General features: G+C 35.2%; 1 protein-coding gene across 5 annotated transcripts in view; it reads left to right on the forward strand.

Moving 5' to 3' along the window:
* LOC133644195 (tumor protein 63-like) overlaps window positions 1-27,500 on the forward strand; it is a 498,490-nt gene that overhangs the window by 412,526 nt on the left and 58,464 nt on the right. For all 5 annotated transcript variants that reach the window (XM_062038540.1, XM_062038537.1, XM_062038538.1 and 2 more), the window contains one exon: window positions 20,986-21,243. In XM_062038540.1, the coding sequence (XP_061894524.1) occupies window positions 21,019-21,243 (225 nt within the window). In that variant the 5' untranslated portion in view covers window positions 20,986-21,018. The remainder of the gene's footprint in view (window positions 1-20,985; window positions 21,244-27,500) is intronic.

Consider the following 27,500-nt stretch of genomic DNA (forward strand, 5'->3'; position numbering starts at 1 on the left):
TATGCTGTTGTGTGTGTAGTATATACTGTTGTTTATTTCTACTGTTGTGTGTGTTGTATTTACTGTTGTATATGTTGTTGTGTGTGTAGTATATTCTGTTGTTTATTTCTACTGCTGTGTGTGTATACTGTTGTGTGTGTATATTTACTGTTGTGTGTGTAGTATATACTGTTGTTTATATATACTCTTGTGTGTGTTGTAATTAGTGTTGTATATGCTGTTGCGTGTGTAGTATATTCTGTTGTTTATTTCTACTGCTGTGTGTGTATACTGTTGTGTGTGTATATTTACTGTTATGTGTGTAGTATATACTGTTGTTTATATATACTGTAGTGTGTGTGTATATACTGGTGTGTGTATATGTTGTTGTTTATATATACTGTAGTGTGTGTGTATATACTGGTGTGTGTATATGTTGTTGTTTATATGTACTGTAGTGTGTGTGTATATACTGGTGTGTGTATATGTTGTTGTTTATATATACTGTAGTGTGTGTGTATATACTGGTGTGTGTATATGTTGTTGTTTATATATACTGTAGTGTGTGTGTATATACTGGTGTGTGTATATGTTGTTGTTTATATATACTGTAGTGTGTGTGTATATACTGGTGTGTGTATATGTTGTTGTTTATATATACTGTAGTGTGTGTGTATATACTGGTGTGTGTATATGTTGTTGTTTATATATACTGTAGTGTGTGTGTATATACTGGTGTGTGTATATGTTGTTGTTTATATATACTGTAGTGTGTGTGTATATACTGGTGTGTGTATATGTTGTTGTTTATATATACTGTAGTGTGTGTGTATATACTGGTGTGTGTATATGTTGTTGTTTATATATACTGTAGTGTGTGTGAATATCCTGTTGTGTGTATGTATATGTTGTTGTTTATATATACTTGTGTGTGTGTGTGTGTGTGTGTGTGTGTGTTATATTGTTGTTTATGTCTACTGTTGTGTGTGTGTACTGTTGTGTGTGTATATATTCTGTTGTTTGTGTAGTATATGCTGTTGTTTATATTGTGCGTGTATATACTGTATGCTGTTTTGTGTGTGGTATATAATGTTGTTTATGTCTACTGTTGTGTGTGTATATATGCTGTTGTGTGTGCAGTATATACTGTTGTTTATGTCTACTGTTGTGTGTGTATATATGCTGTTGTGTGTGCAGTATATACTGTTGTTTATTTCTACTGTTGTGTGTGTTGTATTTACTGTTGTATATGTTGTTGTGTGTGTAGTATATTCTGTTGTTTATTTCTACTGCTGTGTGTGTATACTGTTGTGTGTGTATATTTACTGTTATGTGTGTAGTATATACTGTTGTTTATATATACTGTAGTGTGTGTGTATATACTGGTGTGTGTATATGTTGTTGTTTATATATACTGTAGTGTGTGTGTATATACTGGTGTGTGTATATGTTGTTGTTTATATATACTGTAGTGTGTGTGTATATACTGGTCTGTGTATATGTTGTTGTTTATATATACTGTAGTGTGTGTGAATATCCTGTTGTGTGTATGTATATGTTGTTGTTTATATATACTTGTGTGTGTGTGTGTGTGTGTGTGTGTGTGTGTGTGTGTGTGTGTTATATATTGTTGTTTATGTCTACTGTTGTGTGTGTGTACTGTTGTGTGTGTATATATTCTGTTGTTTGTGTAGTATATGCTGTTGTTTATATTGTGCGTGTATATACTGTATGCTGTTTTGTGTGTGGTATATAATGTTGTTTATGTCTACTGTTGTGTGTGTATATATGCTGTTGTGTGTGCAGTATATACTGTTGTTTATGTCTACTGTTGTGTGTGTATATATGCTGTTGTGTGTGCAGTATATACTGTTGTTTATGTCTACTGTTGTTTATGTCTACTGTTGTGTGTGTATATATGCTGTTGTGTGTGCAGTATATACTCCATCCATTTTCTACTGCTTGTTCCTTTCGGGGTCGCGGGGGGTGCTGGATCCTATCTCAGCTGCATTCGGGCAGAAGGTGGAGTACACCCTGGACAAGTCATTGTTTATTTCTACTATTGTGTGTATATATGCTGTTGTGTGTGTAGTATATATTGTTGTTTATGTCTACTGTTGTGTGTGTAGTATATACTGTTGTTTATATGTACTGTAGTGGGCGTGTATACATACTGGTGTGTGTATATGTTGTTTATATGTACTGTAGTGGGCGTGTATACATACTGGTGTGTGTGTATATGTTGTTGTTTATATATATACTGTAGTGTGTATATATACTGGTGTGTGTATATGTCGTTGTTTATATATATACTGTAGTGTGTATATATACTGGTGTGTGTATATGTCGTTGTTTATATATATACTGTAGTGTGTATATATACTGGTGTGTGTATATGTCGTTGTTTATATATATACTGTAGTGTGTATATATACTGGTGTGTGTATATGTTGTTGTTTATATATACTGTAGTGTGTGTATATCCTGTTGTGTGTATGTATATGCTCTTGTTTATATATACTGCTGTGTGTGTGTGTGTGTGTGTGTGTGTGTGTGTGTGTGTGTGTGTGTGTGTGTGTGTGTGTGTGTGTGTGTGTGTGTGTGTGTGTGTGTGTGTGTGTGTGTATGCCGTTGTTGATATATGCTCTTGCATGTGTATATGCTGCTGTTTGTATAACCCGTGTGTGCATAAACTATATATATGCCATTGTGTTTGTGGTTGTATATACTGTTGTGTGTTTAGATATACGGTTGTGTACGTGTATATACTGTTGTTTATACAGTATATACTGTTGTGTGTTTAGATATACGGTTGTGTACGTGTATATACTGTTGTTTATACAGTATATACTGTTGTGTGTTTAGATATACGGTTGTGTATGTGTATATACTGTTGTTTATACAGTATATACTGTTGTGTGTTTAGATAAACGGTTGTGTACGTGTATATACTGTTGTTTATACAGTATATACTGTTGTGTGTTTAGATAAACGGTTGTGTACGTGTATATACGGTTGTTTATACAGTATATACTGTTGTGTGTTTAGATATACGGTTGTGTACGTGTATATACTGTTGTTTATACAGTATATACTGTTGTGTGTTTAGATATACGGTTGTGTACGTGTATATACTGTTGTTTATACAGTATATACTGTTGTGTGTTTAGATATACGGTTGTGTACGTGTATATACTGTTGTTTATGCAGTACATACTGTTGTGTGTTTAGATATACGGTTGTGTATTTGTATATACTGTTGTTTATGCAGTATATACTGTTGTGTGTTTAGATATACGGTTGTGTACGTGTATATACTGTTGTTTATACAGTATATACTGTTGTGTGTTTAGATATACGGTTGTGTATTTTTATATACTGTTGTTTATGCAGTATATACTGTTGTGTGTTTAGATATACGATTGTGTAAGTGTATATACTGTTGTGTGTTTAGATATACGGTTGTGTAGGTGTATATACTGTTGTGTGTTTAGATATACAGTTGTGTACGTGTATATACTGTTGTTTATACAGTATCTACTGTTGTGTGTTTAGATATACGGTTGTGTACGTGTATATACTGTTGTGTCACATGTTCAATACACGTCAAATATTCTGTCCTTCTCATGTTTGTCACGTTGTAAATAGTGTTGTGTGTGTATATACTGCTGTACTATTGTGCGTGTATATACTGTTGTGATTGTGAATATACTGTTGTGAACGTGTTTATACTGTTGTGTGTGTGTGTATGTATATACTCTTGTTTGTGTATACTGTTGTGAAGGTGTGTATACTGTTGTGAATGTGTATATACTGTTGTGTGTGTGTGTAGACTGTTGTGAATATGTATATACTTTTGTGTGTGTGTGTGTATGTATATACTCTTGTTTGTGTATACTGTTGTGAATGTGTGTATACTGTTGTGAATGTGTATATACTGTCGTGTGTGTATACTATTTGGTAATGTGTGTATATTGTTGTGTGTGTATACTGTTGTGAATGTGTATATACTGTTGTGTGTGTATACTGTTGTTATCGTGTACATACTGTTGTGTGTATACTGTTGTGAATGTGTGTACAGTATACTGTTGTGTGTGTATACTGTTGTGAAAGTGTATATACTGTTGTATATACTGTTGTGAATGAGTATATACTGTTGTGTGTATACTGTTGTGAATGTGTATACAGTATACTGTTGAGTATATACTGTTGTGAAAGTGTATATACTGTTGTGTATATACTGTTGTGTGTATACTGTTGTGAATTTGTTTATACTGTTGTGTGTGTATACTGTTGTGAATGTGCATATACTGTTGTGTGTATACTGTTGTGAATGTGTATATACTGTTGTGGTTGTGTATATACTGGTTGTATACTGTTGTGAAAGTGTACATACTGTTGTGTGTGTATCTGTTGTGAACGTGTATATACTGTTGTGTGTATATACTGTTGTGAACGTGTATATACCGTTGTGAACGTGTATATACTGTTGTGTGTGTATACTGTTGTCAATTTGTATATACTGTTGTGTGTGTACTGTTGTGAATATGTATATACTGTTGTGGGTGTGTATACTGTTGTGAATGTGTATATACTGTTGTGGTTGTGTATATACTGTTGTGTGTGTATACTGTTGTCAATTTGTATATACTGTTGTGTGTGTACTGTTGTAAATATGTATATACTGTTGTGTGTGTACTGTTGTGAATGTGTATATACTGTTGTGGTTGTGTATATACTGTTGTGTGTGTATACTGTTGTCAATTTGTATATACTGTTGTGTGTGTACTGTTGTGAATATGTATATACTGTTGTGTGTGTGTATACTGTTGTGAATATGTATATACTGTTGTGTGTGTGTATACTGTTGTGAACATGTATGTACTGTTGTGGGTGTATACTTTTGTCAATTTGTATATACTGTTATGTGTGAAAGTGTACATACTGTTGTGTGTGTATACTGTTGTCAAAGTGTACATACTGTTGTGTGTGTATACTGTTGTGAATGTGTATATACTGGAGTGTGTGTGCATACTGTTGTGAATGTGTATATACTGTTGTGTGTGTGTATACTGTTGCGAATGTGTATATACTGTTGTGTGTATACTGTTGTGAATGTGTATATACTGTTGTGTGTGTGTGTGTATACTGTTGTGAATTTGTATATACTGTTATGTGTGTAAGTGTATACTGATTGGAATTTGTATATACTGTTGAGTGTATATACTGTTGTGAATGTGTATATAATGTGTGTGTATACTGTTGTGAGTGTGTATATAATGGTGTGTGTGTATATACTGTTGTGGTTGTGTATACAATGTTGTGTGTGTGTATATACTCTTGTGTATGTGTATATACTGTTGTATGTAAACTGTTGTGAACGTGTATATACTGTTGTGTATATGTGTGTATATACTGTTGTGTGTGTGTGTGTGTGTGTGTGTGTGTGTGTGTGTGTGTGTGTGTGTGTGTGTGTGTGTGTGTGTGTGTGTGTGTGTGTGTGTGTGTGTGTGTGTGTGTGTGTGTGTAGGGACATCATCCTAATTTCAGAAGTGGGGACACACAAGTGTCTTCAGTACAGGGGGCGTGGCTTGAAGGGATGATATCTGTCTTCAGTATGGGGGCGTGGCTTGAAGGGATGATATTTGTTCTCAGTACAGGGGATGTGGCTTGAAGGGATGATATCTGTCTTCAGTACGGGGACGTGGCTTGAAGGGATGATATCTGTCTTCAGTACGGGGGCGTGGCTTGAAGGGATGATATCTGTCTTCAGTACGGGGACGTGGCTTGAAGGGATGATATCTGTCTTCAGTACGGGGGCGTGGCTTGAAGGGATGATATATGTCTTCAGTACAGGGGATGTGGCTTGAAGGGATGATATCTGTCTTCAGTACGGGGATGTGGCTTGAAGGGATTATATATGTCTTCAGTACGGGGGGCGTGGCTTGAAGGGATGAAATCTGTCTTCAGTACGGGGCGTGGCTTGAAGGGATTATATCTGTCTTCAGTACAGGGGATGTGGCTTGAAGGGATGATATATGTCTTCAGTACGGGGCGTGGCTTGAAGTAATGATATCTGTCTTCAGTACGGGGGCGTGGCTTGAAGGGATGATATTTGAATCAATCATACAAATAAACACAACAGTTGTGTTTAAGATGGCATGATGACATCACACGTGTTGCAGTATAAACTACGTGTTCAGTATAATTGCTGCGAGTTTGCCGCCATCTTGTGGACAATGTGAGTAATTCAGGTTAATGATCAGGAATTGCACTTTGAAGTAGACACAGCATTTTTATAAATGACACAATCTAAACAACCTTTCCTACTCATGGAGCAAATAAACTAACACAGAAACACGTAACACAACTTGTTCACTGAACTTTGTCCAAATGTCCAAGCACAACACATAGTTCAAAATGACACCCATTTAAAACCATTACAATGCATGATGGGAAAAATGCACACGTATCCATGCTTAGTGCATTTTAGCTGCTTGATATTTCTGATTGATCATCCATGCATCCAATTATAATAATAATAATTATTATATTAATTATTAACAATGTATCCATTACAATAATATAACATATATACAGTATATATATGTACACATGTATAGGCTACATATGTGTGTATATACTGTATATATTGTGTTACTTTACATGGCCCCGGCCAAATTTAGTCAAAAGTTTGGGGCCCCCTGATATACAACATGAAAATATACGTCCAGCCAAGCGGGTAGTAATGCAAGAGAACATGTGGATATGGTGTTTTGATGCAGTGGGTTATTTTTATTTGTTTTTATTATGCAAGGTGCCATTTATGGTTGATATTATATAACATAATTAACATATGTCCAGGTAGTAATGTGTGCGCTTGTGCATGAGAAAATGTATTTTTGTGGTTTTTATTTGGTGGATTATTTTGATGTCTGTTATTATTTTGTTGGACAAGGTATCATTTATGGTTGATAATATATAACATAATTAGGTATGTCCAGGTAGTAATGTGTGCGCTTGTGCAAGAGTAAATGTATTTTTAGTGGTTTTTATTTGGTGGATTATTTTGATGTCTGTTATTATTTTGTTGGGCAAGGTGTCATTTTTGGTTGATAATATATATCATAATTAGGTATGTCCAGGTAGTAATGTGTGCGCTTGTGCAAGAGAAAATGTATTTTTAATGTTTTTGATTTGGTGGATTATTTTGATGTCTGTTATTATTTTGTTGGACAAGGTGTCATTTATGGCTGATAATATATAACATAAATAACGTATGTCCAGGTAGTAATGTGTGCGCTTGTGCAAGAGAAAATGTATTTTTAGGGGTTTTTATTTGGTGGATTATTTTGATGATTGTTATTATTTTGTTGGGCAAGGTGTCATTTTTGGTTGATAATATATATCATAATTAGGTATGTCCAGGTAGTAATGTGTGCGCTTGTGCAAGAGAAAATTTTTAACATGTAAAGCGACTTTGGGTACTTAGAAAAGCGCTATATAAATCCCAGGTATTATTATTATTATTATTAAAATTTATTTTTTAATGTTTTTGATTTGGTGGATTATTTTGATGTCTGTTATTATTTTGTTGGACAAGGTGTCATTTATGGTTGATAATATATAACATAATTAACGTATGTCCAGGTAGTAATGTGTGCGCTTGTGCAAGAGAAAATGTATTTTTTGTGGTTTTTATTTGGTGGATTATTTTGATGTCTGTTTTTATTTTGTTGGACAAGGTGTCATTTATGGCTGATAATATACAACATAATTAACGTATGTCCAGGTAGTAATGTGTGCGCTTGTGCAAGAGAGAGGTTTTTTTTGTGGTTTTTATTTGGTGGATTATTTTGATGTATGTTATTATTTTGTTGGACAAGGTGTCATTTATGGTTGATAATATATAACATAATTAACGTTCGTCCAGGTAGTAATGTGTGGGCTTGTGCAAGAGAAAATGTATTTTTAGTGGTTTTTATTTGGTGAATTATTTTGATGTCTGTTATTATTTTGTTGGGCAAGGTGTAATTTTTGGTTGATAATATATATCATAATTAGGTATGTCAAGGTAGTAATGTGTGCGCTTGTGCAAGAGAAAATGTATTTTTAATGTTTTTTATTTGGTGGATTATTTTGATGTCTGTTATTATTTTGTTGGACAAGGTGTCATTTATGGTTGATAATATATAACATAATTAACGTTCGTTCAGGTAGTAATGTGTGTGCTTGTGCAAGAGGAAATTTATTTTTTGTGGTTTTTATTTGGTGGATTACTTTGATGTCTGTTATTATTTTGTTGGACAAGGAGTCGCAGGGGGCGCTGGAGCCTCGTGACCCCGAAGGGAATAAGCGGTAGAAAATGGATGGATGGATGAATGGATGGATGGAAGGTATCAAAAATTTTTATTTTTTGTGGTTTTTATTTGGTGGATTATTTTGATGTCTGTTGGTATTTTGTTATGCAAGGTACCATTTATGGTTAATAATATATAACATAACAACATACGGTCATAGTTGTGTGCTCGTGCAAGAGCAAGTTCCTTTTTGTGGTTTTCATTTGGTGGATTCTTTTTGTGCTTTTGGTGTCCAAGAAGCCACTTATGGTTAATGATAGATAGATAGATAGATAGATAGATAGATAGATAGATAGATAGATAGATAGATAGATAGATAGATAGATAGATAGATAGATAGATAGATAGATAGATAGATAGATAGATAGTATTTTATTGATTCCTTCAGGACAGTTCCCTCAGGAAAATTAAAAATATAACATAACATACAGTCATAGGTGTGTGCCCTTGCAAGAGTTTATTTTTTGTGGTTTTGATTTGGTGGATTATTTTGATGTCTGTTATTTTGTTGGACAATGTGTCATTTATGGTTAATAATATATAACATAACAACATACCGGTAAGTTCATAGGTGTGTGTGCTCATGCAAGAGTTATTTTTTTGTGGTTTTGATTTGGTGGATTATTTTTGTGTTTTTGTTATGCAATGTGCCATTTATGGTTAATAATATATACCATAACAACATAGGTCCAGCCAGATGAGGTAGCAATGTGTGTGCTCGTTCAAGAGAAAATTGATTTTTTTGTGGTTGTAATTTGGTGGGTTATTTTGTGTTTATTTTTGTTATGCAAGGTGCTATTTATGGTTAATAATATATTACAAAACAACATAGGTCCAGCCAGGTGGGGTAGTAATGTGTGCGTTCGTGCAAGAGAAAATTAATTTTTCCTGATTTTGATTTGGTGGATTATTTTTGTGTTTTTGTTATGCAAGGTGCCATTTATGGTTAATAATATATAACATAACAATTTAGGTCCAGCCAGGTGGGGTAGTAACATGTGTGCTTGTGCAAGAGAAAATTTATTTTTTTGTGGTTATGATTTGGTGGAATATTTTTATGTCTGTTATTATTTTGCTGGACAAGGGGCCATTTATGGTTAATAATATAACAGAACAACATAAGTTCAGCCAGGTGGGGTAGTAATGTGTGTGCTCGTGCAAGAGAAAATAAAAAATTTTGTGGTTATGATTAGGTGGATTATTTTTGTGTTTATGTAATGCAAGGTGCCATGTATGGTTAATAATATATAACAACATACGTCGAGCCAGGTGGGGTAGTCACGTGTGTGCTTGTGCAAGAGAAAATGTATTTTTTGTGGTTATGATTTGGTGAATTATTTTGATGTCTGTTATTATTTTGCTGGACAACGTGCCATTTATGGTTAATAATATAACATAACAATTTAGGTCCATATGTGTGTGCTCTTGCAAGAGTTAATTTTTTGGGGTTTTAATTTGGTGGATTATTTTTGCGTATGTTATTTAAGGTGCCATTTATGGTTAATAATATATAACATAACATAAGTTCATAGATGTGTGCTCTTGCAAGAGTTCATTTTTTGTGGTTTAGATTTGGTGGATTCCTTCTTGTGTTTTTGTCATGCAAAGTGCTGTTTATGGTTGCTAATATATAACATAACAACATACGTCCAGCCAAGTGGGGTAGTAACGTGTGTGCTTGTGCAAGAGAAAATTTAATTTTTGTGGTTATGATTTGGTGGATTATTTTGATGTCTGTTATTATTTTGCTGGACAAGGTGCCATGTATGGTTATTAATATAACATAACAATGTAGGTCCATATGTGTGTGCTCTTGCAAGAGTTAATTTTTTGGGGTTTTGATTTGGTGGATTATTTTTGTGTATGTTATTTAAGGTGCCATTTATGGTTAATAATATATAACATAACAACTTAGTTTCATAGGTGTGTGCCCTTGCAAGAGTTTATTTTTTGTAGTTTTGATTTGGTGGATTTGTTTGTGTTTATGTTATGCAAGGTGGCATTTATGGTTGCTAATATATAACATAACATAAGTTCATAGGTGTGTGCTCTTGCAAGAGTAAATTTTTTGTGGTTTAGATTTGGTGGATTCCTTTTTGTGTTTTTTTCATACAAGGTGCTGTTTATGGTTGCTAATATATAACATGACACTATACGTCCAGCCAGGTGGGGTAGTAACGTGTGTGCTTGTGCAAGAGAACATTTATTTTTTGTTGTTATGATTTGGTGGATTATTTTGATGTTTGTTATTATTTTTGCTGGACAAGGTGCCATTTATAGTTGCTAATATATAACATAACAACATAGGTCCAGCCAGGTGGGGTAGTAACATGTGTGCTTGTGCAAGATAACATTTATTTTTTGTTGTTATGATTTGGTGGATTATTTTGATGTCTGTTATTATTTTTGCTGGACAAGGTGCTATTTATAGTTGCTAATATATAACATAACAACATAGGTCCAGCCAGGTGGGGTAGTAACGTGTGTGCTTGTGCAAGAGAAAATAATGTTTTGTGGTTTTGATTTGGTGGATTATTTTGATGTCTGTTATTATTTTGCTGGACAAGGTGCCATTTATGGTTGCTAATGTAACATAACAACATGTACTCATGCAATAGTTATTTTTTGTGGGTGTTTGATTTGGTGGATTCTTTTGATGTCTGTTATTATTTTGCTGGACAAGGTGCCATTTATGGTTGCTAATATATAACATAACAACATAGATCCAGCCAGGTGGGGTAGTAACGTGTGTGCTTGTGCAAGAGAACATTTATTTTAGTGTGTTTATGATTTGGTGGATTATTTTGATGTCTGTTATTATTTTTGCTGGACAGGGTGCCATTTATGGTTGCTAATATATGACATAACAACATAGGTCCAGCCAGGTGGGGTAGTGGTTATGATTTGGTGGATTATTTTGATGTCTGTTATTATTTTTGCTGGACAAGGTGCCATTTATGGTTGCTAATATATGACATAACAACATAGGTCCAGCCAGGTGGGGTAGTGGTTATGATTTGGTGGATTATTTTGATGTCTGTTATTATTTTTGCTGGACAAGGTGCCATTTATGGTTGCTAATATAACATAACAACATGTACTCATGCAAGAGTTATTTTTTGTGGGTGTTTGATTCGGTGGATTCTTTTGATGTCTGTTATTATTTTGCTGGACAAGGTGCCATTTATGGTTGCTAATATATAACATAACAACATAGGTCCAGCCAGGTGGGGTAGTAACGTGTGTGCTCGTGCAGGAGAACATTTATTTTTTTGTGGTTATGATTTGGTGGATTATTTTGATGTCTGTTATTATTTTTGCTGGACAAGGTGCCATTTATGGTTGCTAATATATGACATAACAACGTAGGTCCAGCCAGGTGGGGTAGTAACATGTGTGCTTGTGCAAGAGAAAATAATGTTTTGTGGTTTTGATTTGGTGGATTATTTTGATGTCTGTTATTATTTTGCTGGACAAGGTGCCATTTACAGTTGCTAATATAACATAACAACATAGGTCCATATGTGTGTACTCATGCAAGAGTTATTTATTGTGGGTGTTTGATTTGGTGGATTCTTTTTGTGTTTCTGTTTTTGTATCTGGCTTACAGTGTGTAAGACGATAGGTCCAGGCTGGCAACAAAGCGGACTTAAGGTGTCAAGTGTGCCCAGGCAGTGTCAGACTGGACCACTCTGAGGTTTGCCGGAGTCCTCCGGTGGTCCCGCTGACCGCAGTTTTGTGTGAGGTGACGGAGGTGTGGACTTCCTTGGTGTGGGTCTGAGGGCGTCAGACGGGCTTAAAGGATGCTTCAAAGGTCCGAGCAGGAAGGTCCTCCAAGGGTCTCATTAGCGGGTGATTACAAGGGAGAGTTCTTATCAAAGACAACTTCCACTCCATTAAACTTCAAATGTGGAGGGGAAAAAAAAAGGCTGGAATTCTGTTTTATGTCTTTTGGTCGGTGGCCAGCGTGTCGCTTTTCTTCCCACCCATTTTTGACGTCGATAATTGCGGCCTGCCAGCGCAGACGCCACCTTCGTGGTCGCTGGTGCGTCATGGCGACCCCGCCTGCTTCAACGCCGTGATGTCACCGCCGGGAAAACCCAGAATTGTGTAAGAACCATTCCTGTGAACGTTGGCTTTAAGTGTGTCATTTATGGTGGATAATATATAACATAATTAACGTTCGTCCAGGTATTAAATGTGTGCGCTTGTGCAAGAGAAAATTTATTTTTTGTGGTTTTTATATGGTGGATTATTTTGATGTCTGTTGGTATTTTGTTATTTTATTTTATAATTTTGTTGGACATTTGTGTCATTTATGGTTGATAATATATAACATAATTAACGTTCGTCCAGGTAGTAATGTGTGCGGTTGTGCAAGAGAAAATGTATTTTTTTTGGTTTTTATTTGGTGGATTATTTTGATGTCTGTTGGTATTTTGTTATTTTATTTTGTAATTTTGTTGGACAAGGTGTCATTTATGGTGGATAATATATAACATAATTAACATTCATCCAGGTATTAATGTGTGCGCTTGTGCAAGAGAAAATGTATTTTTTTTGGTTTTTATATGGTGGATTATTTTGATGTCTGTTGGTATTTTGTTATTTTATTTTGTAATTTTGTTGGACAAGGTGTCATTTATGGTTGATAATATATAACATAATAAACGTTCGTCCAGGTATTAAATGTGTGCGCTTGTGCAAGAGAACATTTATTTTTTGTGGTTTTTATTTGGTGGATTATTTTGATGTCTGTTGGTATTTTGTTATTTTATTTTACAATTTTGTTGGACAAGGTGTCATTTATGGTTGATAATATATAACATAATTAACGTTCGTCCAGGTAGGAATGTGTGCGTTTGTGCAAGAGAAAATGTATTTTTTGTGGTTTTTATATGGTGGATTATTTTGATGTCTGTTGGTATTTTGTTATTTTATTTTACAATTTTGTTGGACAAGGTGTCATTTATGGTTGATAATATATAACATAATTAATTTTCATCCAGGTAGGAATGTGTGCGCTTGTGCAACAGAAAATTTATTTATTTTTGTTTTTATTTGGTGGATTATTTTGATGTCTGTTGGTATTTTGTTATTTTATTTTATAATTTTGTTGGACAAGGTGTCATTTATGGTTGATAATATATAACATAATTAACGTTCGTCCATGTAGTAATGTGTGCGCTTGTGCAAGATCATTATTTTTTGTGGGTTTTATTTGGTGGATTATTTTGATGTCTGTTATTATTTAGTTGGACAAGATGTCATTTATGGTTGATAATATATAACATAAATAACGTATGTCCAGGTTGTAATGTTTGCGCTTGTGCAAGGGAAAATTTATTTTTAGTGGTTTTTATTTGGTGGATTATTTTGATGTCTGTCATTATTTTGTTGGACAAGGTGTCATTTATGGTTGATAATATATAACATAAATAACGTATGTCCAGGTAGTAATGTGTGCGCTTGTGCAAGAGAAAATGTATTTTTTGTGGTTTTTATTTGGTGGATTATTTTGATGTCTGTTGGTATTTTGTTGGACAAGGTGTCATTTATGGTTGATAATATATAACATAATTAACGTTCGTCCAGGTAGTAATGTGTGCGCTTGTGCAAGAGAAAATTTATTTTTTGTGTTTTTTATTTGGTGGATTATTTTGATGTCTGTCGGTATTTTGTTGGACAAGGTGTCATTTATGGTGGATAATATATAACATAATTAACGTTCGTCCAGGTAGTAATGTGTGCGCTTGTGCAAGAGAACATTTATTTTTTGTGGTTTTTATTTGGTGGATTATTTTGATGTCTGTTGGTATTTTGTTATGCAAGGTACCATTTATGGTTAATAATATATAACATAACAACATACGGTCATAGTTGTGTACTCGTGCAAGAGCAAGTTCCTTTTTGTGGTTTTGATTTGGTGGATTATTTTTGTGCTTTTGGTGTGCAAGAAGCCACTTATGGTTATTAATATATAACATAACATACTGTCATAGGTGTGTGCCCTTGCAAGAGTTTACTTTTTGTGGTTTTGATTTGGTGGATTATTTTGATGTCTGTTATTTTGTTGGACAAGTTGTCATTTATGGTTAATAATAATAGCATATGTTTATAGGTGTGTGCTCTAGCAAGAGCAAGTTCATTGTTGTGGTTTTGATTTGGTGGATTCTTTTTGTGTTTTTGGTGTGCAAGAAGCCGTTTATGATTAATAATATATAACATACTGTCATAGGTGTGTGCCCTTGCAAGAGTTTATTTTTTGTGGTTTTGATTTGGTGGATTATTTTGATGTCTGTTATTTTGTTGGACAAGTTGTCATTTATGGTTAATAATATATAACATAACAACATAAGTTCATAGGTGTGTGCTCATGCAAGAGTTTATTTTTTGTGGTTTTGATTTGGTGGATTATTTTTGTGTTTTTGTTATGCAAGGTGCCATTTATAGTTGGTAATATATAACATAACAACGTAGGTACAGCCAGGTGGGGTAGTAACGTGTGTGCTCGTTCAAGAGAACATTTATTTTTTGTGGTTACAATTTGGTGATGTCACCACCGCCGGGAAAAGACAGAATTGTGTAAGAACCATTCCTGTGAACGTTGGCTTTAAGTGTGTGTGTGTGTGTGTGTGTGTGTGTGTGTGTGTGTGTGTGTGTGTGTGTGTGTGTGTGTGTGTGTGTGTGTGTGTGTGTGTGTGTGTGTGTGTGTGTGTGTGTGTGTGTGTGTGTGTGTGTGTGTGCCCTTCTTGAGACATCAACAAGGAAACGTACCGTCCATATGAGGACCGTTGTAAAAAAGTTAGGACATAAATCATGGTCCCAATACGGGAGAAACCCATCCATCCATTTTCTACCGCTTGTCCCGTTCGGGGTGGCGCGGGGGGGGGGTGCCAGAGCCTATCTCCGCTGCATTCGGGCGGTAGGCGGGGTACACCCTGGACAAGTCGCCACCTAATACGGAAAACCATTGCATCTAATAGAGAGCCAAATACTAGAGTCTGTGAACATTGCTCCAAAGTCAGGATTTTTTTTTGTTGTTTTAATGTGCATCCAAAAGTAAACATTGACAGGTGCAAAGGCAGCGATATATGATACAACAAGACGGCAGCTAAAGAAGGACTTCCCTATTCATCCACCCCAAAAAACCTAACAGGTGAACAGCTGATTTGACCACTTCCTGTGCTGACATTAGACAACCATTATGTGACCATAGGATGAACAAATACACTACGCTACTAAGACTATAGTGGCCATTAGCAGTTAGCTTCTACAGCTGGGTTGCCCAAAGTGCGGCACAGGGGCCATCTGTGGTCCCTGACTCCTTTGTCATCGGCCTTAAGCACATTACAAAGAAAATAAAAAATAGAGATCTCATTAGCACCCCTGGTGGTGACATCTATCAAAATAAAGGTGGTCCCAAAAAGGAGGGATTATTCAAAGTGACTGTGTCTGTTTTAAAAGTGCTCCCCCTCTGGTCAACATATGAAATAACAAGTGTGTGTAAGACATGTATTTAAAAAAAATAAAATAAATATAGATTTAGAGACATACTGTAATAAGTTGAAGTAAATAATGAAGATTAAAAAACAATTACAAACAAAAAATTCCCCCCAAAATAAATGAACTAAAAGCAATTTTTTTTATCACAATGTGTCGACTTTTTTCTTATAAAATTTGGAACAATTACTCATATTTTTTTTGTTTCTGTAAAATCGCAATATTTTTCTCGTAAAATTATGCCTTTTTTTTTTAATGTAAAATTATGACTTTTTAATGCAAAATGGTGACATTTGTCATACAAAATTTGGACTTGTATCACAACATTGCCAATGTTTTTGTCGTTCTTGTAAAATAGTGACATTTTTGGAGTAAAATGATGACTTTTGTCATCATTTTGCCAAGTAAAATTCCGATGATTGTTATAATATGGCCAACATTTTGAAGTTTTCTTATAAAATTGTGAATTTTGTCGAGGAAAATTACGACTCTCTTCATAAAATTGCCAACATTTTAAGCTTTTCTTGTAAACATTGCGATTGTCGTTGAGTAAAATTCCAACTTTTATCATAATAGTGCACAAATGTTCCGTTTTTCTTGTAAAATTTTGACTTGCGTTGAGTAAAATGACGACTTTTATTATAACACTGCCAAAATTCCAAGTTTTTCTTGTGAAATTGTGACCTTTTTCTTGTGAAATTCCAACTCATTTTTCACAACAAGCTTTGTTATATGTGCATAGTATGTATATATTATTAATGTTGTAAATACACATCTTTATATATCTAGAAAGGCTGGTCCTAAAGAGGGAGGCATTTTTCTCAGGTCTCAAGAAGGTAACAAACACATGAATGTGTGTGTGTGTGTGTGTGTGTGTGTGTGTGTGTGTGTGTGTGTGTGTGTGTGTGTGTGTGTGTGTGTGTGTGTGTGTGTGTGTGTGCGTGTGTGCGTGTGTGCGTGCGTGTGTGTGTGTGTAAGTGTGTGTAAGTGTGTGTGTGTGTGTGTGTGTGTGTGTGTGAGTGTGTGTGTGTGTGTGTGTGTGTGTGTGTGCGTGCGTGTGTGTGTGTGTGTGTGTGTGTGTGTGTGTGTGTGTGCGTGCGTGTGTGTGTGTGTGTGTGTTCCCTCCTTCACACACACCTGCACATTGTTCTGCAGAGGGGACCCTTTAAGTTGGATAAGTCGCCCATGTGGCGGTGGTCCTGCGGCGAGAGCGCCAACACCCGGCCCGCGAGTGCGCCGCGCCAGCTGTGGTCAGCCGGGCTGGAAATAAACACGGCAGATTAATGTTGCACCTGGTTTATAAACGCCATGGCGAGGACGGAAGAGGCGGGCGGCACTTTTAAATCTTTTCTCTTCTTGAGGACGAGGATGTTTTTTTTTTAAAAGGAGACAAAGTGGGTGGTGTCTAGAAACAGGACCTGTGATTTATGGCGCCCTGCTTCACCTTTGACCTTTGTCTCCTCTTGAAAACATGTTGTTCACCAGCACTGACAACTAACCAGCGCTGGCCGATACGGCACCTTTTGCTATTGATCTGATACCGTGTATACACAGTACGGGGTCAGTATCTCTTTTTGACTTTCCATTGTTGATCATTATTATAATTAGAATAAACCATGATTGTATTGATACAATACACTGGTATCGATGATATCAATATTTGGATCAATCTGTTAACCTCCACTGATAAAATGTTGTAATTCTTTTCATTCAAGTGTTGTCTATTAAGATGTACATTTTAATGTATACAGTATTTAAGTGTATATTATATTTAGGTGTACATTTTAATGTATACAGTATTTAAGTGTATATTATATTTAGGTGTACATTTTAATGTTTACAGTATTTAAGTATATATTATATTTAGGTTTACATTTTAATGTATACAGTATTTAAGTGTATATTATATTTAGGTGTACATTTTAATGTATACAGTATTTAAGTGTATATTATATCTAGGTGTACATTTTAATGTATACAGTATTTAAGTGTATATTATATTTAGGTGTACATTTTAATGTTTACAGTATTTAAGTATATATTATATTTAGGTTTACATTTTAATGTATACAGTATTTAAGTATATATTATATTTAGGTTTACATTTTAATGTATACAGTATTTAAGTATATATTATATTTAGGTTTACATTTTAATGTATACAGTATTTAAGTGTATATTATATTTAAGTGTACATTTTAATTATACAGTATTTAAGTATATATTATATTTAGTTGTACATTTTATTGTATAAAGTTTTTAAGTGTATTATATTTAGGTGTACATTTTAATGTATACAGTATTTAAGTGTATATTATATTTAGGTGTACATTTTATTGTATAAAGTTTTTAAGTGTATTATATTTAGGTGTACATTTTAATGTAAACGGTTTTTAGGTGTATATTATATTTAGGTGTACATTTTAATGTAAAGTGTATATTATATTTAGGTGTACATTTTAATGTATACAGTATTTAAGTGTATATTATATTTAGGTGTACATTTTAATGTATACAGTATTTAAGTGTATATTATATTTAGGTGTACATTTTAATGTATACAGTATTTAAGTGTACATTTTAATTATACATTATTTAAGTGTATATCATATTTAGGTGTACATTTTAATGTATACAGAATTTAAGTGTATATTATATTTAGGTGTACATTTTAAAGTATACGGTTTTTAAGTATTTATATTTAGCTGTACATTTTAATGTATACAGTATTTAAGTGTATATTATATTTAGGTGTACATAACTATAATAAGTGTACATTTAAAAGTATACTTAAATACTGCATACATTTAAATGTACATTTAATCATATACGCTTGAAAATTGTGTACATTTAAATGTATACAATATTTAAGTGTACAATCAAATGTGCACAACATTTAAATGCATACAAAAGTGTAATGTATATTTAAGTGTACCCAATATCCTAGTGTATATAATATTCAAGTGTACATATAAAGTATGGCATTCGTGTACAGTGCATTTAAATGTATAAGATATTTAAGTATATTCAAGTGTTTATTTAAATGTGTACTATACTATACCATGTGGATACTATATTCAAGTGTAAAAAATATTAAGTGTACAGTATTCAAGTGTTCATTTACATATGTTAGGTATTAAGTGTAGAGCAGATGTAAATGTGTACAGCAGTTAGGTGTTTACAATGTTCCAGTGTACCTTCAAGTGTATTCAGGAAATAATGTGACTAGAAATCATCTGTTCCAGGGTCAAACTGTGGCTGTCCTCCATCTTTTGAGGTGTCCAGATGTTTGAAGTCTTATTTTGTCATCCTTAGCTGTCATTCAAGTGTGAAAATAAGTTCATATCAAAACGTACATGCAGTAAAACTAAATGATTTGCAAAATCATTCTTGAGTGAAAAAACAAGTGGGGTATAAAAAGCATTCAACGGTAATATTGCTAACAGGCGATGTGATGCAGGTGTTTACATTTAGTCACTTCCTGGTTACATAAAGTCACTTCCTGGTAACACAAAGTCACTTCCTGGTGACACAAAGTCACTTCCTGGTGACACAATGTCACTTCCTGGGGACACAATGTCACTTCCTGGTAACACAAAATCACTTCCTGGTAACACAAAGTCACTTCCTGGTGATACAAAGTCACTTCTTGGTACCACAAAGTCACTTCCTGGTGATACAAAGTCACTTCCTGGTGACACAAAGTCACTTCCTGGTGACCCAGTCACTTCCTGGTTACACAAAGTCACTTCCTGGTGACCTAGTCACTTCCTGGTTACACAAAGTCACTTCCTGGTTACACAAAGTAACTTTCTGGCTACACAAAGTCACTTCCTTGCTACACAAAGTCACTTCCTGCTAAGACAAGGTCACTTCATGTTTACACAAAGTCACTTCCTGGTAACACAAAGTCACTTCCTGGCGACACAAAGTCACTTCCTGCTAAGACAAGGTCACTTCATGGTTACACAAAGTCACTTCCTGGCTACACAAAGTCACTTCCTGCTAAGACAAGGTCACTTCATGGTTACACAAAGTCACTTCCTGGCTATACAAAGTCACTTCCTGCTAAGACAAGATCACTTCCTGGCTACACAAAGTCACTTCCTGCTAAGACAAAGTCACTTCCTGGTTACACAAAGTCACTTCCTGCTAAGACAAAGTCACTTCCTGGCTACACAAAGTCACTTCCTGGTGACAAAAAGTCACTTCCTGCTGAGACAAGGGCACTTCATGGTTACACAAAGTCACTTCCTGGCTACACAAAGTCACTTCCTGCTAAGACAAGGTCACTTCCTGGCTACACAAAGTCACTTCCTGGTTACATGAAGTCACTTCCTGGTTGCACTTTAATGTATACAGTATTTAATTGTATAAAATATTTGTTAAAGTCACTTCCTGTTAACACAAAGTCACTTCCTAGTTACACAAAGTCACTTCCTGGTTAAATAAAGTCACTTCCTGGTTAAATAAAGTCACTTCCTGGTTACACAAAGTCACATCCTGGTAACACAAAGTCACTTCCTGGTTACATAAAGTCACATCCTGGTAACACAAAGTCACTTCCTGGTTACATAAAGTCATTTCCTGGTTACATAAAAGTCACTTCCTGGTTACACAAAGTCACATCCTGGTAACACAAAGTCACATCCTGGTAACACAAAGTCACTTCCTGGTTACACAAAGTCACTTCCTGGTTACATAAAGTCACTTCCTGGTTACACAAAGTCACATCCGGGTAACACAAAGTCACTTCCTGGTTACACAAAGTCACTTCCTGGTTACATAAAATCAATTCCTGGTTACATAAAGTCACTTCCTGGTTACATAAAGTCACTTCCTGGTTACATAAAGTCACTTCCTGGTTACATAAATTCACTTGCTGGTTACACAAAGTCACTTCCTGGTTACATAAAGTCACTTCCTGGTTACATAAAGTCCCTTCCTGGTTACATAAAATCACTTCCTGGTTACATAAAATCACTTCCTGGTTGCATAAAATCACTTCCTGTCTACAGTCTTCTTCTCCTCTCACATCAATGGTTTGAGAGAGAGAAAAAAAGCGTTGGCAGTTTGATGTTTCCTTCAAAAGTTTGATTCCAAGATGGCGGTGAATTGACCTTTGCCCCCATGTGCTCCTCAGTCCCAGTACACCAACCTGGGGCTCCTGAACAGCATGGACCAGAGCATCCAGAACGGCGGCTCCACGTCCACCAGCCCGTACAACAACGACCACGCCCAGAACAACGTGACGGCGCCCTCGCCCTACGCCCAGCCCAGCTCCACCTTCGACGCCATGTCGCCCTCGCCCGCCATCCCATCCAACACGGACTACGCCGGCCCGCACACCTTCGACGTGTCCTTCCAGCAGTCCAGCACCGCCAAGTCGGCCACGTGGACGGTAAGACCCCGCTAAAGTCAAAGGTCAACTAAGTGCAGGCATATATCTGATATCTCTCCAATATCATAAATACTCTTATCCCAGCATCATATATCTGATATCTCTCCAATATCATAAATACTCTTATCCTAGCATCATATATCTGATATCTCTCCAGTATCATAAATACTCTTATCCTAGCATCATATATCTGATATCTCTCCAATATCATAAATACTCTTATCCCAGCATCATATATCTGATATCTCTCCAGTATCATAAATACTCTTATCCCAGCATCATATATTTGATATCTCTCCAATATCATAAATACTCTTATCCTAGCATCATATATCTGATATCTCTCCAGTATCATAAATACTCTTATCCCAGCATCATATATCTGATATCTCTCCAATATCATAAATACTCTTATCCCAGCATCATATATCTGATATCTCTCCAATATCATAAATACTCATCCTAGCATCATATATCTGATATCTCTCCAATATCATAAATAATCTTATCCCAGCATCATATATCTGATATCTCTCCAATATCATAAATACTCTTATCCCAGCATCATATATTTGATATCTCTCCAATATCATAAATACTCTTATCCCAGCATCATATATCTGATATATTTCCAATATCATAGATATTCTTATCCCAGCATCATATATCTGATATCTCTACAATATCATAGATAAACAAGTATCGGAGGATATCGGCTTGCATGTAAAATGCGTGATATCATGTCCGATACAGCCGGCATCTAAATGTCCTGCAAGGTTGGTGTTTACTTCTAGTTGAGGACCAGAGCTAAACATGCTAGGAGCTTGCAGCTACACAACAGCTAAGCACACGTAATGATGGTTGAACAGTATTGCAGTGTAATTCATATTTGTCAATATGAACATAATCATTCATCTTACTTACAAAGTCTGCAAGGCAGTATTAGAAAGTATACAGTAACAAACGTGTCCGCATCATTCGACTTGCCGCATTGTGAGCCAAACATAACGATTGTGATCACTCGGTGTCGCCAAAAAAAAAACAATTACCAGTCCACTTCAACTTTAAGACAGATGAAGTCCATTTCAGATGGTTAATAATAAATAGGTTCATGTTTTTTTATATCTACAATTAAACATAGTTACACAAAGTCACTTCCTGGTAACACAAAGTCACTTTCTGGTAACACAAAGTCACTTCCTGGTTACACAAAGTCACTTCCTGGAAACACAAAGGCACTTCCTGTAAACACAAAGTCACTTCCAGGAAACACAAAGTCACTTTCTGGTAACATAAAGTCACTTCCTGGTTACACAAAGTCACTTCCAGGTAACGCAAAGTCACTTAACAGTTACACTAATTCACTTTCTGGTAACACAAATTCTCTTTCTGGTATCACAAAGTCACTTCCTGGTTACACAAAGTCACTTACTAGTTACACAAATTCACTTTCTGGTAGCACAAATTCACTTTCTGGTAACACAAAGTCACTTCCAGGAAACACAAAGTCACTTTCTGGTAACACAAAGTCACTTTCTGGTAACATAAAGTCACTTCCTGGTTACAAAAAGTCACTTCCAGGAAACACAAAGTCACTTTCTGGTAACATAAAGTCACTTCCTGGTTACACAAAGTCACTTCCAGGAAACACAAAGTCACTTTCTGGTAACATAAAGTAACTTCCTGGTTACACAAAGTCACTTCCAAGTAACGCAAAGTCACTTACTAGTTACACAAATTCACTTTCTGGTAACACAAATTCACTTTCTGGTAACACAAATTCACTTTCTGGTAACACAAAGTCACTTCCTGGTTACACAAAGTCACTTCCTGTTTACACAAAGTCACTTCATGTTTACTCAAAGTCACTTCCTGGTAACACAAAGTCACGTCCGGGTAACACAAAGTCACTCCCGGGTAACACAAAGTCACTTCCTGGTTACACAGTCACTTCCTGGTAACATAGTCACTTCCTGGTAACATAGTCACTTCCTGGTAACACAAAGTCACTTCCTGGTAACACAAAGTCAGTTCCTGGTTACACAGTCACTTCCTGGTAACATAAAGTCACTTCCTGGTAACACAAAGTCACTTCCTGGTTACACAGTCAGTTCCTGGTAACAAAGTCACTTCCTGGTAACACAGTCACTTCCTGGTAACACAAAGTCACTTCCTGATAACACAGTCACTTCCTGGTAACACAGTCAGTTTCTGGTAACACAAAGTTACTTCCTGGTAACAAAGTCACTTCCTGGTAACATAAAGTCACTTGCTGGTAACACAAAGTCACTTCCTGGCTACAGTCACTTCCTGGTAACACAAAGTCACTTCCTGGTAACACAAAGTCACTTCCTGGTGAAACAAAGTCACTTCCTGGTTACAAACAGTCACTTCCTGCTAAGACAAAGTCAATTCCTGGTTACAAACAGTCACTTCCTGCCAAGACAAAGTCACTTCCTGGTTCCACAAAGTCACTTCCTGGTTCCACAAAGTCACTTCCTGACTATTTTCATTTGATTAAACCTTTTCTAAGATTCCACACTACAAAATGATACAAGTATGTCAAATATGGTGTGTTATGGAAAGTAAAAGAAGTTGTATGGAGGACACCCTTAGATGGAAGTCATTGAAGGTGACAAAAAGTCCAAATGGAACATTCTCAGAAGTGTGTTGAAATGATTTCTTGGTAGTTTTTGGCCTCAAGCAAAACCAACAAGTTCCAGAATCTTCATCACCAAGCAGGTTTCTGTCTCCTTAAGGTTTTTGCAGAAGAGATTGAAAGAAGTTATTTTTAACATCCACATCTCTGACAAAAACTATGTATGTATGTACATATATACTAAAGCCAAAAGCATTAAAGTTGTCACGTTGTGTAAATGGTAAATAAAAAGAGAATACAACAAATCCTTTTCAACTTATATTCAATTGAATAGACTGCAAAGACAAGATATTTCATGTTCACACTGACAAACTTTCTTATTTTTTGCAAATATTAGCTAATTTAGAATTTGATGCCTGCAACACGTTTCAAAAAAGCTGGCACAAGTGGCAAAAAAGAGTGAGAAAGTTGAGGAATGCTCATCAAAGACTTATTTGGAACATCCCACAGGTGAACAGGCTAATTGGGAACAGGTGGGTGCCATGATTGGGTATAAAAGCAGCTTCCATGAAATGCTCAGTCGTTCACAAACAAGGACGGGGGCGAGGGTCACCACTTTGTCAACAAATGCCTGAGCAAATTGTTGAAGAACAACATTTCTCAAGCAGCTATTGCAAGGAATTTAGGGATTTCACCATCTACGCTCCGTAATATCATCAAAAGGTTCAGAGAATCTGGAGAAATCACTGCACTTAAGCGGCTAAACCTGTGACCTTCCATCCCTCAGGCGGTATTGCATCAAAAAGCGACATCAGTGTGTAAAGGATATCACCACATGGGCTCAGGAACACTTCAGAAACCCACTGTCAGTAACTACAGTTGGTCGCTACATCTGTAAGTGCAAGATAAAACTCTACTATGCAAAGCCAAAGCCGTTTATCAACAACACCCAGAAACGCCGCCGGCTTCGCTGGGCCCGAGCTCATCTAAGATGGACTGATGCAAAGTGGAAAAGTGTTCTGTGGTCTGACGAGTCCACATTTCACATTGTTTTTGGAAACTGTGGACGTCGTGTCCTCCGGACCAAAGAGGAAAAGAACCATCCGGACTGTTCTAGGGTGAAAGTGTAAAAGTCAGCATGTGTGATGGTATGGGGGTGTATTAGTGGCCAAGACATGGGTAACTTACACATCTGTGAAGGCACCATTAATGCTGAAAGGTACATACAGCTTTTGGAGCAACATATGTTGCCATCCGAGCAACGTTACCATGGACGCCCCTGCTTATTTCAGCAAGACAATGCCAAGCCAGGTGTTACAACAGTCATAGTAAAAGAGTGTGGGTACTAGACTGGCCTGCCTGTAGTCCAGACATTGAAAATGTGTGAAGGCTAAAATATGAGAAGGGAGACTGTTGAACAACTTAAGCTGTACATCAAGCAAGAATGGGAAAGAATTCCACTTCAAAAATGTGTCTCCTCACTTCCCAAACCTTTACTGGGTGTTTTTAAAAGGAAAGGCCATGTAACACACTGGTAAAAATGCCTTTTTTGCAATGTGTTGCTGCCATTCAATTCTAAGTTCATGATTATTTGCAGAAAATAACGTTTCTCAGTGTGAACATGAAATATCTTGTCTTTGCAGTCTATTCAATTGAATATAAGTTGAAAAGGATTTGTTGTATTCTCTTTTTATTTACCATTACCTGACAACTTCACTGCTTTTGCATATATATATATATATATATATATATATATATATATATATATATATATATATATATATATATATATATATATATATATATATATATATATGTATGTATGTATATATGTATGTATGTATATATATATATATATATATATATATATATATATATGTATGTATATATATACATATATATATATGTATATATGTATATATATACATACACTATATTACTATATTATATTATATTACTGTGAAATATATATATATACAGTATATATGTGTATGTATATATATATATATATATATATATATATATATATATATATATATATATATATATATGTGTATGTATATATATATATATATATATATATATATATATATATACATACATATATATATATATATATATATATATATATATATATATATATATATATATATATATATATATATATATATATATATATATTTCACAGTAATATAAGATACTGTAAAACTGAGGGTTCAAAGTTACTTAGTCGGAGTTATTCAGATCACCTCTAAGATCCAAATAATACAAAGAGAAGTCATCTGTTCCAGAGTCAAGCGGCCGGCATTTTTTTTAACACATTTCAACATTCTTACAAGTGTAAAAAGAAGTTACACACATTTTGTATTTAGTCTTCACTTAAATGATAAACACAACACCTGTTGTTCCTTTGTCTACTTCCTGTGTGGGTTTGTTAGCTAGACTGCTACTTCCTGTGTGGGTTTGTTAGCTAGACTGCTACTTCCTGTTTGTGTTTGTTAGCTGGCATTATACTTCCTGTGTGGGTTTGTTAACTAGCATGTTACTTGCAATGTTGCTTTGTTAGCTAGACTGCTACTTCCTGTTTGTGTTTGTTAGCTGGCATTATACTTCCTGTGTGGGTTTGTTAACTAGCATGTTACTTGCAATGTTGCTTTGTTAGCTAGACTGCTACTTCCTGTTTGTGTTTGTTAGCTGGCATTATACTTCCTGTTTGGGTTTGTTAACTAGCATGTTACTTGCAATGTTGCTTTGTTAGCTAGACTGCTACTTCCTGTGTTTTTTTTGTTAGCTGGCATGCTCCTACCTGTTTGTGTTTGTTAGCTAGCATGACACTTCCTGTGTTTGTTTGTTTGCTAATATGCTCCTTCTCGGGTTTGTTGTCATTTAGCATGCTACTTCCCATTTGTGTTTTCTAGTTCACATGTTACATCCTGTGTTTGTTAGTTAGCTAACATGTTACGCATGCTAAGTTTTCAAAAGCTGGCATGCTACTTCCTACATTTGTTAGCTAGCATGCTACTTCCTCTTTATGTTTTTTAGCTCGCATGTTACTTCCTGTGTTTGTATGCCTGCAAAATTCGGAAAAAATAATAAGTTAGCATGCTAGCATTAGCATATGTAATAATGAAGTTACACTGTAGTGTAGTTAGCATTTGTCAAGAACCAAGTTGTATGGCTGCAAAATTCACTAAAAAAGTGTAACATTACATTTTTAAAAAGTTAGCATGCTAACATTTAGCATATGTAATGTAGTTACAACGTAGTGTAGTTAGCTTGTGTCAAGTTATTTGGCTCTAAGCTGTATGTACGCCTGCAGAATTTGCTAAAAAAATGTGAAATTTGATTTTAAAAAATGAGCATACTATTTTAAAATTGCTAACATTTAGCATATGTAATGTCGTTACAATGTAGTGTAGTTAGCATGTGTCAAGTACCAAGTTGTATGACTGTAATGTGTATGTACGACTGTATAATTTGCTAAAAAAGTGTAAAATTAGATTTAAAAAATGTTGCATTTAGCATATGTAATGTAGTTAGCATTTGTTAAGTACCAAGTTGTATGACTCTAATGTGTATGTACGACTGCAGAATTTGCTAAAATAAAGTGTAAAATGTACTTTTAAAAAGTTAGCATGCTAACATTTAGCATATGTAG

This window comes from Entelurus aequoreus, linkage group LG27 (assembly GCF_033978785.1).
Source record: "Entelurus aequoreus isolate RoL-2023_Sb linkage group LG27, RoL_Eaeq_v1.1, whole genome shotgun sequence".
Classification (NCBI taxonomy): Eukaryota; Metazoa; Chordata; class Actinopteri; order Syngnathiformes; family Syngnathidae; genus Entelurus; species Entelurus aequoreus.